At 49.1% G+C, this 14,105-nt stretch overlaps 1 protein-coding gene across 2 annotated transcripts in view; it reads left to right on the plus strand.

The window, feature by feature from the left end:
* Nucleotides 1–14,105, plus strand: part of LOC105480952 (serine/threonine kinase 10) — a 148,205-nt gene that overhangs the window by 68,460 nt on the left and 65,640 nt on the right. For both annotated transcript variants that reach the window (XM_071098089.1, XM_071098090.1), the window contains one exon: nt 5,527–5,676. In XM_071098089.1, coding sequence (XP_070954190.1) covers nt 5,527–5,676 — 150 coding nt within the window. The remainder of the gene's footprint in view (nt 1–5,526; nt 5,677–14,105) is intronic.

Consider the following 14,105-nt stretch of genomic DNA (forward strand, 5'->3'; position numbering starts at 1 on the left):
GTTGGTGGCAGCAGTTAAAGGAACATTTTGGAAATCTTGATGTATGAAGAGAAGCTGAAATGAGAACAGCCGACAGGTTCAGAGCCAGGTCCTCGTTGCAGCTGTGTGTTTAGGGTTGACTTTCCTGCAGATGCCTGCCCTGCTTAGAGGGGCTTTCTGCTCCTCCATCCATCTCCCCTTTGCCCTGCATGGCGGGGAAGCATTACTGGCCTGAGCTTGGGGCCCAGGGGTCCATTCCCTGATGTCCATTCCAGGTTCCTCTTTTTGGAGGCTTTGGGGCACAGGACTGGCCCTTTTGTGAGATGGAGAGAATGCCCACGTGGTATGTCACCGTGGGGCCATTCTGTGTAACACCCAGGGCCTGTTCTGATTGGAATGGATATGGCTGGCCATGCCTTGCTGGCTACTAAACATCTTGGGTCTCCACCTGCTTATCATGGAAAGGAGAGGCTAGGATTAGATGTGGTGTCAAAGGGGACTTTGCAGTGTTGTAGTTTCTGTAATAAGGAGAAGGTATTCATGCATTGCTGAGTAATTAAAAACTGTTTCTAAAAATGTATTGGGACCGGGTGCAGTGGCTCAAGCCTGTAATCCCAGCACTTTGGGAGGCCGAGACGGGCAGATCACGAGGTCAGGAGATCAAGACCATCCTGGCTAACACGGTGAAACCCCGTCTCTACTAAAAAAATACAAAAAACTAGCCGGTCGAGGTGGCGGGCGCCTGTAGTCCCAGCTACTTGGGAGGCTGAGGCAGGAGAATGGCGGGAACCCAGGAGGCAGAGCTTGCAGTGAGCCGAGATCCGGCCACTGCACTCCAGCCTTGGCGACAGAGCGAGACTCCGTCTCAAAAAAAAAAAAAAAAAAAAAAAATGTATTGGACTCAAAAGGCTGCATATTGTATGATTCCAATTATATGACACTTTAGAAAAAGTCAAGGCCATAGGCATAGAAAACAAATTAGTGATTACATAGGGACTGGAAATGGGAAGAGTTTACTACAAAGGTTACAGGGGAAACTTGGAGGATGATGGATGGATTTTGTATCTAAATTGTGATGGGGGTTCCATGACTGAATATGTTTGTCAAAATTTATAAAACTGTATACCTTTAAAAAAGTGATTTTTTTTCCATATGTAAATTATACCTCAATAATTCTGAGTTTAAAAAGTGTATCAGGCCGGGTGTGGTGGGTCATGCCTGTAATGCCAGCACTTTGGGAGCCTGCGGCGGGTGGATCATGAGGTCAGGAGTTCAAGACCAGCCTGGCCAAGACAGTGAAAGCCCATCTGTACTAAAAATACAAAAATTAGCTGGGTACGGCGGCAGGTCCCTGTAATCCCAGCTACTCGGGAGGCTGAGGCAGGAGAATCATTTGAACCCAGGTGGCAGAGGTTGCAGTGAGCCAAGATCATGCCACTGAATTCCAGCCTGGGTGACAGAGACTCTGTCTCAAAAAAAAAAAAAAAAAGCATCTGCTAGGCATAGTGGCACATGCCTGTAATCCCAACGCTTTGGGAAACCAAGGTAGGAGATTGCTTGTGGCTAGAAGTCCAAGACTACCAGCTTGGACAACGTAGTGAGACTCTGTCTCCACAAAACAAAAAATTATTTATTTATTTATTTTGAGACAGAGTTTTGCTCTTGTTGCCCAGGCAACAATTGTGCAATGGCGCAATCTCGGCTCACTGCAACCTCCGCCTCCTGGGTTCAATCGATTCTTCTGCCTCAGCCTCCCAAGTGGCTGGGATTATAGGCATGCGCCACCACGCCCGGCTAATTTTGTATTTTTAGTGGAGACGGGGTTTCTCCATGTTGGTCAGGCTGGTCTTGAACTTCCAACCTCAGGTGATCCGCCCACCTCGGCCTCCCAAAGTACTGGGATTACAGGCGTGAGCCACCACGCCCAGCCAAAAAAATTTTTTTATAAACTAGCTGAGTGTGGTGGCACACACCTGTGGTTCCAGCTACTCAGGAGGCCGAGGTCAGAAGATTGCTTGAGCCTGGGAGGTCGAGGCTGTGGTGGGCCATGATCCACTGCACTCCAGCCTGGGCAACAGAGTGGGACCCCGTCTCAAACAAACAAAACAAAATTAGGCTGGGCACAGTGGCTCACGCCTGTAATCCCAGCACTTTGGGAGGCCAAGGTGGGTGGATCACCTGAGGTCAGGAGTTCAAAATCAGCCTGGCCAACATGGTGAAACCCCGTCTCTACCAATAATACAAAAAAATTAGCCTGGCATAGTGGCACATGCCTGTCATCCCAGCTACTAGGGAGGCTGAGGCAGGAGAATCGCTTGAACCCAGGAGGTGGAGGTTGTAGTGAGCCAAGGTCATGCTACTGCACTCCAGCCTAGGCAACACAGCAAGACTTGAGAGAGAAAGAAAGAAAGAGAGAGAGAGAGAAAGACAGAAAGAGAGAGGGAGAGAGGGAGGGAAGGAGGGAGGGAGAAAGAGAGAGAAAGAGAGAAGGGAGGGAGGGAGGAAGGAAGGGAAGGAAGGAGGGAAGGAAGGAGGGAAGGAAGGAGGGAGGGAAGGAGGGAAGGAAGGAGGGAGGAAGGGAGGAAGGGAGGAAGGAAGGAAACCCAACAACAACCAAACCGAATTAAAGAGTGTATCGTACCCACCTCACTGGGTTACTATGAGGATTAAATGACAATATGCACCGTGTCCTTATCCTCATGCCTGGCACATTATAAGGGCTCAAAAAATGATGGTGATTAGATCATAATTATCTTCATCATCACCATCAGTATTTTTATCATTCCTATTTCATTTATATCAGTAAATTAGACATAAGCAAGACACATTTTTGCCATTAAAAAAATTGCGGCAGATATTCCAGTCCTGGACTCATCTTAGAACCAACATAGCAATAATCCCCTTTTATTACCTATTTTCCACACTGAGAACTGGACATGGCTGATGGCTGGAGCCCTGCCCATGTCGATTAGAATCATCCCATTTCACAGACCAGGAAGTGAAGGGCCAGAGAGCTTGGGTGACTTGCCAGTAACCACACAGCTAGTGAGAGGCATCACCTGGGTACAGCCTCAGTCTGTGTGGTCCTGAAGCCCATGCAGGCTCTGATCCTGGCCCCTGGCTGGAGACACAGAGGTTCAGGATGAGGCCACAGGGACAGGGGGCAGGCAGCTTGCAGACTCCAGAGAGAAGGGTCCCTGATCCAGGAGCCCTGGCCTGGGACCTGGCTTCCCAGAGCAGGGCAGTTGGTACTTGCATTCCTGGCTGGCATGTCTATTATACTACTCCTGAGGGCCTGGCTGGGAGAGCTGAGCCTTGTGGATTCCTGGCCAGGCACCACTGGGCAAGCCGGACACAGCAGTGCTGTTGTAGGCAGAGGGAGGACTCAGAGCAGTGCCCTTGGGTGACCAGGCTTAGAAGCCGACCGCCTGGGAACCTGGCAGGCCAAGGGAGGTGGCTCCCCTGCTCACAGCGGTCTTGGGTAATAACAGTGACTCAATCAGGACAGTCCCGTGGGATGCGGAGCACAAGGCTGTCACCCTGCAATCTTCTCACTCCACCTCCGCAATCATCCATTGAGCAACTGTCTTTTTCTCTGCCTTGGCTGCTATCTGGACCACTGTGATGACCTCCAGCTGAGCCCCTGCCCCTGCTGCCCAGCAAGCTCTTTGCTGTGCTAGAGGGAATTATTCATTTATTTATTTTATTTATAACATAATAAATGTTACAAGCATAGCTGGATCTCGCTATGTTGCCCAGGCTGGCCTTGAACTCCTGGCCTCAAGTGATTCTCCCACCTTTGCCTCCTAAGTAGCTGGCCCTACAGCATTGAGTCCCTGCTTTCAGCCATGGGAAGTTTTTTAAATGCAAAGACCAGACTGTGTCTGTCCCACTCAGAACCTCTCATGAACTGCCCACTGCATTTCAAATAAAATGCACCCTCCACAGCATGGCCCAGAGGTCCTGCAGAGTCAAGGTCTGCTGACCTCTGACCTCGAGTCACTTTCCCTTCATCTGCCCCCTCCCACCACACAAGTCTGTTCCCCTTTCCAGGAATATTCTTCCTGCTTCCCACCTTCCTGCTCCCTGCCTGCTCAGACCTACTCAACCTACGAACCTCAGGGAAGAAGGACCGTGGCATTGAGCTGTCTGCCGCGTGTGCATGTGTACACTCGTGTCTCCCTGCTGATTAGCACATAAGACTCTTGGCTACCAGCCCTCTGGCCTCTCTGGCCCTTCCCTTTCCGCATCCCCTGGTGCCACCACCAACAGCCAGTGGAAAGTTTAATAGGCAAAAAAGAGACTGAGTCTCGCTCTGTCACCCAGGCTGGAGTGCAGTGGTGTGATCGTGGCTCACTGCAACCTCCACCTCCTGGGTTCAAGCGATTCTTCTGCCTCAACCTCCTGAGTAGCTGGGATTACAGGCACCCACCACCTCGCCCAGCTAATTTTTGTATTTTTAGTAGAGACAGGGTTTCATCATGTTGGCCAGAATGGTCTTGAACTCCTGACCTCATGATCTACCCGCCTCTGCCTCCCAAAGTGCTGGGATTACAGGCATGAGCCACTGCGCCCGGCCCCAGTGGACATTTTGTAAACACCAGCTCATGTCAGCCGTTGCCTCTGCGGGCTCCTTGACCTAGAGTGCCCTCGCCCCACCTATTCTGTTCCTTTAAGACACAACCCAAATGTCATTTCTCCTGGGCAGCCTCCCAGTTCCCTCAGCTATAAGGGGTTCCTGCGCATTCTGACCTCCCACATGCCTGCACCTCACTCTGTTCCAAGTGTCGCTCACCGTTTCCATGTCCCCTCTGCCTTCCCGCTCCAAGCACAGAGCCAGACACATAGTAAGTGCCCTCCCAGTGTCTGCAGACACAGCAGATCTCTGTGTCTCAGCTGGGCTTATGTTTACAAACCTGAACTCTAAAGCCAGACCCTGGTTTGAATCTCAGATCTGTGACTTCCCACTTGCATGACTTTGAGCAAGGGGCTTAACCTTTCCAAGCCTCAATTTCTTCTTCTGTAAAATGGGGACAATAATTGTGCCTGCTTCGTAGGACTGTTATGAAGACAAAATGGGTCAGTGCGCATGACCTGCTTAGAAATGAATCCAGTACATGGTGAGCACTCCTTAATATTGGTGGCTTTTTTTTTTTTTTTTTTTTGAGATGGAGTCTCACTGTGTCTCACAGGCTGGAGTGCAGTGGTGCGATCTCAGCTCACTGCAACCTCTGCTGCCCAGGTTTAAGCAATTTTCCTGCCTCAGCCTCGTGAGTAGCTGGGATTACAGGCGCCTGCCATCACACCTGGCTAATTTTTGTATTTTTAGTAGAGACAGGATTTCAACATCTTGGCCAGGCTGGCCTTGAACTCCTGACCTCGTAATCCACCTGCCTTGGCCTCCCAAAGTGCTGGGATTACAGGTGTGAGCCACCGCGCCTGGCCTAATAGTAGTGGCTTTTATATTTCTCCCTGGCGTGGGCCTGACATTTCAGCTGCCTGTGGCAAGTGCTTCCTGAATTGACAGCCGTTCTCCTCCATTTCCAGAGCTGGACAGAGGCCTCACAGAGCCCCAGATACAGGTTGTTTGCCGCCAGATGCTAGAAGCCCTCAACTTCCTGCACAGCAAGAGGATCATCCACCGAGATCTGAAAGCTGGCAACGTGCTAATGACCCTTGAGGGAGACATCAGGCTGGGTAAGGGACTCAGGGTGGGAAAGGTGGAGCCACAGGGTGCCTGCTGGGGGTGTCGGCCTGGCCTCTGCAGGCCAGTGGGAGTGTGGACCTCGTGGGGGTGTGAGGTCCTCACGCCTACGCCCTCTTGGCATGTCAGCAGTTCTCCCCTTCCTACTCTTCATTCTTTTTTAAAACTTGTTTTATTTTATTTTATTTTTTGAGACAGTCTTGCTCTGTCACCCAGGCTGGAGTGCAGTGATGCGTTCTTGGCTCACCACAACCTCCACCTCCCAGGTTCAAGTAATTCTTGTGTTTCAGCCTCCCAAGTAGCTGGGATCACAGGCACCTGCCGCCATGCCTGGCTACTTTTTATACTTTTAGTTGAGATGAGTTTTCACCATGATGGCCAAGCTGGTCTCGAGCTCCTGACCACAAGTGAGCCACCCGCCTCGGCCTCCCGAGGTGCTGGGGTTACAGGTGTGAACCACCACTCCCGGCTCAAAACCTTCTTTAAATGTCTCTTTGTATTTTTAATGTTTTTATTTTTTTAACCAAAGTGACACATAGTGTGTCATCTCCTCATGTGTCTCCTTTTGCCATCCACCTGCAGAGACAAGCGCTTTGAGCTCTTCTCCTGTGTACTTCTGCATCACCAAATTATATGGCTGCAATGCGTTTTTGAAAGTAATGATTTTTGGCTGGGCGCAATCACTCACACCTGTAATCCCAGCACTTTGGGAGGCCAAGGTGGGTGGATCGCCTGAAGTCAGGAGTTTGAGACCAGCCTAGCCAACATCTCGAAACCCCAATCTCTACTAAAAATACAAAAATTAGCCGGGCGTGGTGGCACACGCCTGTAGTCCCAGCTACTCAGGAGGCTGAGGCAGGAGAATCGCTTGAACCCAGGAGGCGGAAGTTGCAGTGAGCTGAGATTGCGCCACTGCACTCCAGTCTGGGCAACAGAGTAAGACTCTGTTTCATGAGAAAAAAAGAAACAAACACACAGTTGGTACTCAATAAACACTCACTTCCAGCATTACCATCACTTTAGCCTATGGTTAGTTACTTCAGCATCCCCAACTCCCAACGCCCCCCCGCCCTGCCCAATGTGCCAAAGACCCTGGCAGGTGGACCAGTCAGGAAGCCAAATGCCCATCTGTCACTCCTGCCTTCACCCAGCCTAGCATTGCTATTTCCTGCTGCCATCGGGCTGGGGGCCTGGTTCTTTCACTAGAGCTACCATGCACTGAGCCAGCATCTGGTACGTGTTAACTCATTCCATTCTCAAAGGCCACTGATCACATCTTGCAGGACGGATTTGGGACCTAGCAAGACTGACTTATCCAGGGTCACTCTGCTGATAAGAGGAACAACTGGGGTTCAAACCAAGGCAGCTGGCTCCAGAGCCTGTGTGCTTAACCACTAGCCTCTTGTCGCCTCTCTTAGTGGCAAATGATAAAAACCCACTTCCTAAGAGTTAAGGCAGACAGGAAAATGTGTACATCATGGAGCCAAATTGGAGAAGAAATACAGCTGGGTGGGCTTTAAAGTTAGTTGGAACCTGGAACATAAATGCTGCCAGGACTGTCTCCCTGGCCCTTGGCTTTCTGTGCATGTAGGTTAGGTTCCCAGACCAACCCTCTCCACCAAGCTCAGGATACCATCTAGTTTCACCTTTCCCAGCATCACCACCTGCTGCATGAGCCTGAACTCACCATTGGAGGCTTTGGCATCAATAATCCCAGGGGAGGGCTCTGATTGGCCCCCCCTTGGCCCAGATAGTAATCCTTGGACCAAGCAGTGAGGCCCACGAAGGAGGGTGTCTCCCATAGGCCCGGCTTGTCTTCAGTCTCTGGCATGGAGGGTGGGGTCACGTGACAACACGGAAGTAGCCCTTGCCCCCACAGTGAGGCAGTGTGGTGGGTGGGGAGATGGTTTTTCAGAGGAAGGGGGGTTTGGACTGGCCAGAAAAACAAATTGCTGTCCACCTACTCTGCCCAGCCTATGACAATCACACAGGCCCAGCAGAGGGAAAGTAAGTGAGGCAGAAGCTGGAGGGATGGGAAGCAAGAACAAAGGGCTGTGTTGGTGATGAGTGTGGGGAGAGTGTCAGGAAGACAGTGCAGTGTGATGCGGGGAGGAGAGTCAGTGAAGGCCGAAGGTGGGGGCTCAGACTGGAAGACGAAGCCCTCATCAAATGGGCATGTGTCTCTAGGTTCCTAAAAAAACAAAAGAAAATAAAAATAACCTTACTGTAACCACGCCGTGGGTTCACCTTGCTCACTGCCTTAACAGAGCTGATTTATCAAGACAGGGGAATTGCAATGGAGAAAGAATAATGTATGCAGAGCCGCTGTGCAGGAGACTGGAGTTTTATTATTACTCAAATCAGCCTCCCCAAGCATTCTGGGATCAGAGTTTTTAAAGATAATCTGGTGGGTAGGGGCTTGGGAAGTGGGGGGTGCTGATTGGTCAGGTTGGAGATGGAATCGTAGGGGGTCAATGTGAGTTTTTCTGGCTGTTTTCTATTCCTGGGTGTGACGGAAGAACTGGTGGAGCTGGGTTACCGCCTGGGTGGTGTCAACTGATCCATCGAATGTAGGGTCTACAAAATAACTCAAGGCTGATCTGAGGTTTGACAATAGTGATGTTATCCCCAGGAGCAATTTGGGGAGTTCAGACTCTTGAAGCCAGAGGCTGCGTGACCCCTGCACTGTAATTTCTAATCTTGTAGCTAATTTGCTAGTCCTGCAAAGGCAGACTGGTCCTCTTCTTCAAGAAGAGGGTCTTTTCGGGAAAGGGCTATTATCACTTTTGTTTCAGAGTCAAACCGTGAACTGATTTTTTTCCCACAGTTAGTTTGGCCCACGCCCAGGAATGAACACGGACAGCTTCAAGGTTAGAAGCAAGATGGAGTCGGTTAGGTCTGATTTCTTTCACTGGCATCATTTCCTCAGTTATAATTTTGCAAAGACAGTTTCATTACCATGGTAGAGCAGTTCTTCCCGTCTCACATTTGGCTAAATAATATGATCCCTATTTAATAGGTGAAGAAACTGATGCTCAGAGGCATTTAGCAATTTATCTACAATCAAGCTAGAATCTTCTCACTTCCCTGTCCACACTGTTTCCCTGACACTTCTGGGAGGGCAGGTCATCCCTCTCATTAGAAGAAGCCACTTTCTTAATGAGCTCAGGTGTGCACTGGCTGCTGCGAGCTGGAGATCCCAGGGCTGAGGGTAGAAGCATTTGCTCTCTTCTGTCCCCATCTCAGTTTCAGCAGGGGGCCCAGCACCTCTCTGCCCTTTGCTTTCCTGCTTGTACCATGGGGGAACCTGGCTAGTGTTTGTCCACAGGAGCACTTTTGGGATTTTGGACTGGATGGTTTTCACTGTTTTCTGAATGACAAGGTTCCTCCTACCTTGGATTCTTTTGGTCACCTACAATCAAGGGGACAGACAGATGAGAGACTCCCTTGTAAGTGTGCATACATGCTAAGTTCACTGTTTTTGTGCATGTTATAATGTATTTTACACTGTTTATATAATTTTTTCATTATAAAGGTAATTGTGGTATTGATACCTGTATAGAAAGACATATACAAAGATAGACATTGCAACAGTATTTTTTTTTTTTTTTTTTTGAGACGGAGTCTTGCTCTGTCGCCCAGGCTGGAGTGCAGTGGCTGGATCTCGGCTCACTGCAAGCTCCGCCTCCCGGGTTCATGCCATTCTCCTGCCTCAGCCTCCCAAGTAGCTGGGACTACAGGCACCCGCCACCACGCCCGGCTAGTTTTTTGTATTTTTTAGTAGAGACGGGGTTTCACCATGTTAGCCAGGATGGTCTCGATCTCCTGACCTCGGGATCTGCCCGTCTTGGCCTCCCAAAGTGCTGGGATTACATGCTTGAGCCACCGCGCCCGGCCTGCAACAGTATTTGTAAGAGCAAGAAATCAGAAGTGATCCAAGTGTATGTACTTCAGTAGAGGATTAAATAGGTTATGGTGCTATCAAACAGTGGAATCTTTTTCACCTATTGAAATTAAGTTGCAGAAAATGTGTAATCTCTTATAAAGATGTATAATACATACTTTGAAGGGGAAAAGTGACTGCAAAATAGCATGTTTAATCTGATTACATATTTTAAAGTAGCAAATACATAAAAATTAAGTATATGTAATTTTTGTCTGTTTCTACTTATATATAATTTTTAGGTAGGGCATGTTGGCTCACACCTGTAACCCCAGCACTTTGGGAGGCGAAGGTGATGGGATTGCTTGACCACGCATTCGAGACCAGCCTGGGCAACATCGTGAGACCCTGTCACTATAAAAAAATTGTTTTAATTAAAAAAAATATATATAATTGTAATATAAATAAATCTGGAGCTATACACAGCAAACCCCTAAATGTTTAGCTGTCAGTATTATAGTTTTTTTTTTTTTTTTGAGACGGGGTCTCGCTTTGTCGCCCAGGCTGGAGTGCAGTGGCGCGATCTCGGCTCACTGCAACCTCCGCCTCCCGAGTTCACGCCATTCTCCTGCCTCAGCCCCTGAGTAGCTGGGACTACAGGTGCCCGCCAGCACGCCCGGCTAATTTTTTGTATTTTTAGTAGAGACGGGGTTTCACTGTGTTAGTCAGGACGGTCTAGATCTCCTGACCTCGTGATCCGTCCCCCTCGGCCTCCCAAAGTGCTGGGATTACAGGCGTGAGCCACCGCGCCCGGCCAGTATTATAGTTTTTAATGTGAAAAATAATGAGTTTCTAATAAGCAACATAACTTTGGTAATCAGAAAACACACACACACGCACACACACACGAGAGTAGCTAGAGTCCTGTACACAATTTGGAATAAGACCCACAAAAAGGAGAATTAAAGTCCCTCCTAATCCTGCCAGAATAAACCACCACTCGCCGTGGGCTTCTCTCCAAGTCCTTTTTTTGTCTGCAGAAAAGTCGGATCAGATAGTGGGAAAGAGCACAGCTGGGTGACCTTCTGCACGTTACTTAGTCTCTCTTAACTTAAGCTTCCTTATCTGTAAAATGGGAGTCATAATTTTCCCTGCCTTAAGGGCATAGATATAAATGATGTGTAGGAATAGATACGCACATGATATGCATAAGTTTCTTTGCACAGTGCTATGCATGTGGTAAGTTCTCAGTAAATATTAGTTTTTCTTTTCTTTTTTTGAGATGGAATTTCGCTCTTGTTGCCCAGGCTGGAGTGCAGTGGCACAATCTCGGCTCACCGCAACCTCCGCCTCCCGGGTTCAAGCAATTCTCCTGCATCAGCCTCCTGAGCAGCTGGGATCACAGGCGTGCGCCACCACGCCCGGCTAGTTTTGTATTTTTAGTAGAGAGGGGGTTTTTCCATGTTGGTTTTTATCTCGAACTCCTGACCTCAGGTGATCTGCCCACCTCAGCCTCCCAAAGTGCTGGGATTACAGGCGTGAGCCACCGTGTCTGGTGACAATATTAGTTTTTATAAGATAAACTAGGTTCATTATATATATACAGTTTCCTAGTCTGGTTTTTAACATTGAGTATCAGCGTATTCCTCCATATCCTTAAAGAGTCCTCAGAAACATGATTATTTTCGTGTTTTTCTTGTACCCATCACAGGTACAAAATGTAATTTACCTATCAGAGCCCTGAGGAAAGCCCTGAATTGGATACTTAGGTTTCTCATGAGGTTTATCATCTTCTTTACTAAATCATGCAGTGATGATTGTGCTTGTTCATGGATCTTTGAGTCTCTTTCTGTAACATACCTTGAAGAGGGATTCTCAGAAGCAGAGTGCTGGGTGTGTGCTGTGAGTCGGGGTTTTGTTCATCCTGTAGCCGGCGTGCTCTCCGTGCCGGTCGCACCAGTTGACACACCCCCAGTGGAGTGTGCAGTTCTCTTTTCACCACATCCTGGCCCCTACTGGGTTTTACTTAATAGAGAAAAAACAAAAAACCCACAAAACCAAAAAACTCTGCTACATATGCATTTCAGTTTTTTTAAACCATAGAAACAATACACTCTATCAAAAACATTTTAAAGAATAAAAGTGGGCCGGGCGCGGTGACTCACGCCTGTAATCCCAGCACTTTGGGAGGCCCAGGCAGGTAGATCACCTGAGGTCGGGAGTTTGAGACCAGCCTGACCAACATAATGAAACCCCGTCTCTACTAAAAATACAAAATTTGCCGGGCGTGGTGGTGCATGCCTGTAATCCCAGATGCTTGGGAGGCTGAGGCAGGAGAGTTGCTTGAACCCGGGAGGCGGAGGTTGCAGTGAGCCAAGATCATGCCATTGCACTCCAGCCTGGGCAAGAAGAACGAAACTCCACCTCAAAAAAAAAGAATAAAAGTGTGTAAAGTGGCCGGGTGCGGTGGCTCACGCCTGTAATCCCAGCACTTTGGGAGGCCAAGGCGGGCGGATCACGAGGTCAGGAGATCGAGATCACAGTGAAACCCCGTCTCTACTAAAAATACAAAAAATTAGCCGGGCGCGGTGGTGGGCGCCTGTAGTCCCAGCTACTCAGGAGGCTGAGGCAGGAGAATGGCGTGAACCCGGGAGGTGGAGCTTGCAGTGAGCCGAGATCGTGCCACTGCACTCCAGCCTGGGCCACAGAACTAGACTCCGTCTCAAAAACAAACAAACAAACAAACAAACAAAAAAAAGTGTGTAAAGTGAAAAATGTAAGGTCCCTTCTGTGCACTGCCTCCACCAAAATCCCACTTCCAGGGAGATGAACATTAAGTTTGATGTGCAAACTTCCAGACCGGGGTGTGTGTGTGTGTGTGTGTGTGTGTGTGTATGCATATGCATGCAGACATGTACACACAATGTGCATATGTCATTCTTTTAAAGATAATCTTCTACTGGAGTACCTTCACTTGGATCATTTCTGGAATTATGTTACACATTTTATAAGACTCATCGGTCAATCAGCAACATCTTTGGGACATGTATTAGGGATAAACTTCCAAGTTAGTCCATACAAATACAGCCTCATTCTTTTTAAGAGCTGCATGTTATTTCATAGCTGGGGTGAACCACAATTTATCTAACCATTCAGCAACGAAGCTCCAGCAACACTTTGGATGATTTCCAGTTTTTCATTCTTTTTGGCTCTTGCTTTTATAAGCATCCATATATATTATAGATCTGGTTTTGGAGATGGATTTCTACAAATAGAATTGCTGGCAAACAAGTTTTTAAAACCCAGTTTTATTTTTTACATATATGAGTAAAGGCACTTTAGCAAATTCTGTCTGTTTATTCATGAGCATGCTCATTCGATAAACCTGTTGAGTGCTTCCTGCTCCAGATACTGTGCCAGGGATGCAACTGTGGACACAGCAGAAATGATCTCTTTCTTTATGGAAATTATAGCCGAGAAAGGGAGATTTCCCATATCTCCGCTGCCCTTGTCTCTAACACATTTTAAAATAGGAGGAGAAGGGGGAGTGTTTTCATCAGAAGAGACTGCATGGTGAAAATCCCTGTTGAATTGCTCCAAGGGCAGCCATCAGCTATCAAGGGACACCCCCCCATAAACTCTGTGCAGGGAGCAAACAGGCTCAGTTCTCTGGGCTGCAAGGTGGGGCTGCCCCGCTCTCCCAGCTGGGCCCCATGATGTGGGCAGAAGGGGAAGTAGCAGCTGCCCGAAGAGCTGGCCGGTGTGTGCCTGAGAGAGGGCCCTGGGGACCTGCGGTGTGTCATTGCACGTTGATGGTTTCTGTTTTTCCTCTCTCTTCTCAGGAGGGTGTCAGCAGGGCCTATGGTGGGGGAGTGGCCACCTTCTGGGATCCTCACCCTGGGCCTGAGAGGCAAGCACTGTTCCCAAAAGGTTTCTTGGGATGGGATGATGTGCTGGCCCTTGGTGGTGTTTGCGGGGGAGCCAGGGCCCCGAAGGTGGGGCCAGCTTCCCGTTCTTACCCTGGAGGCCCAGGGGAGCCTCCCGCCAGGTCATTAGCAGAGCCAGGCTCTACCTGGGTGTCCTGCTTTTCCGCCCCACTTGCAGTACCTGTTGGTCCTACCTCAGGAGGCTGAGGGCTCCCTGTCCCCTCTTGCTGGCCAGACTGTCCCCCGATATAGCAACTGCTGTCCAGTTAGCACTAACTGGGGCTCAGACGCCAGCTTTCTGTACCACTCCCAGGAGGTGGTGGGGGATCTTAGTTCAGCCTCAGCCTTGCACCGGCCTGAAAAAGGCTGGACTGGCTCATGGGCCGGTGAAATAATCACCATCATCTCACTTTTGCCACGAGTGGGCCTTGCAGCACAGTGCTTTGCATTTGTCATTTAATCCTCAGGAAAACCCATGCAGTGGTTCTGTGGTATCACCCCCATGTCACAGATGGGGAAACTGAGGGTGAGGGTCACCGGCTTTGTAGCTGCCCTGCCCCCTGCCTGTCTCCTGCCTTATCTGCTTCCACCCCCAGCCCCCTCCTTCCGGCCA

The sequence above is a fragment of the Macaca nemestrina genome, chromosome 6 (assembly GCF_043159975.1).
Source record: "Macaca nemestrina isolate mMacNem1 chromosome 6, mMacNem.hap1, whole genome shotgun sequence".
Taxonomy (NCBI): domain Eukaryota; kingdom Metazoa; phylum Chordata; class Mammalia; order Primates; family Cercopithecidae; genus Macaca; species Macaca nemestrina.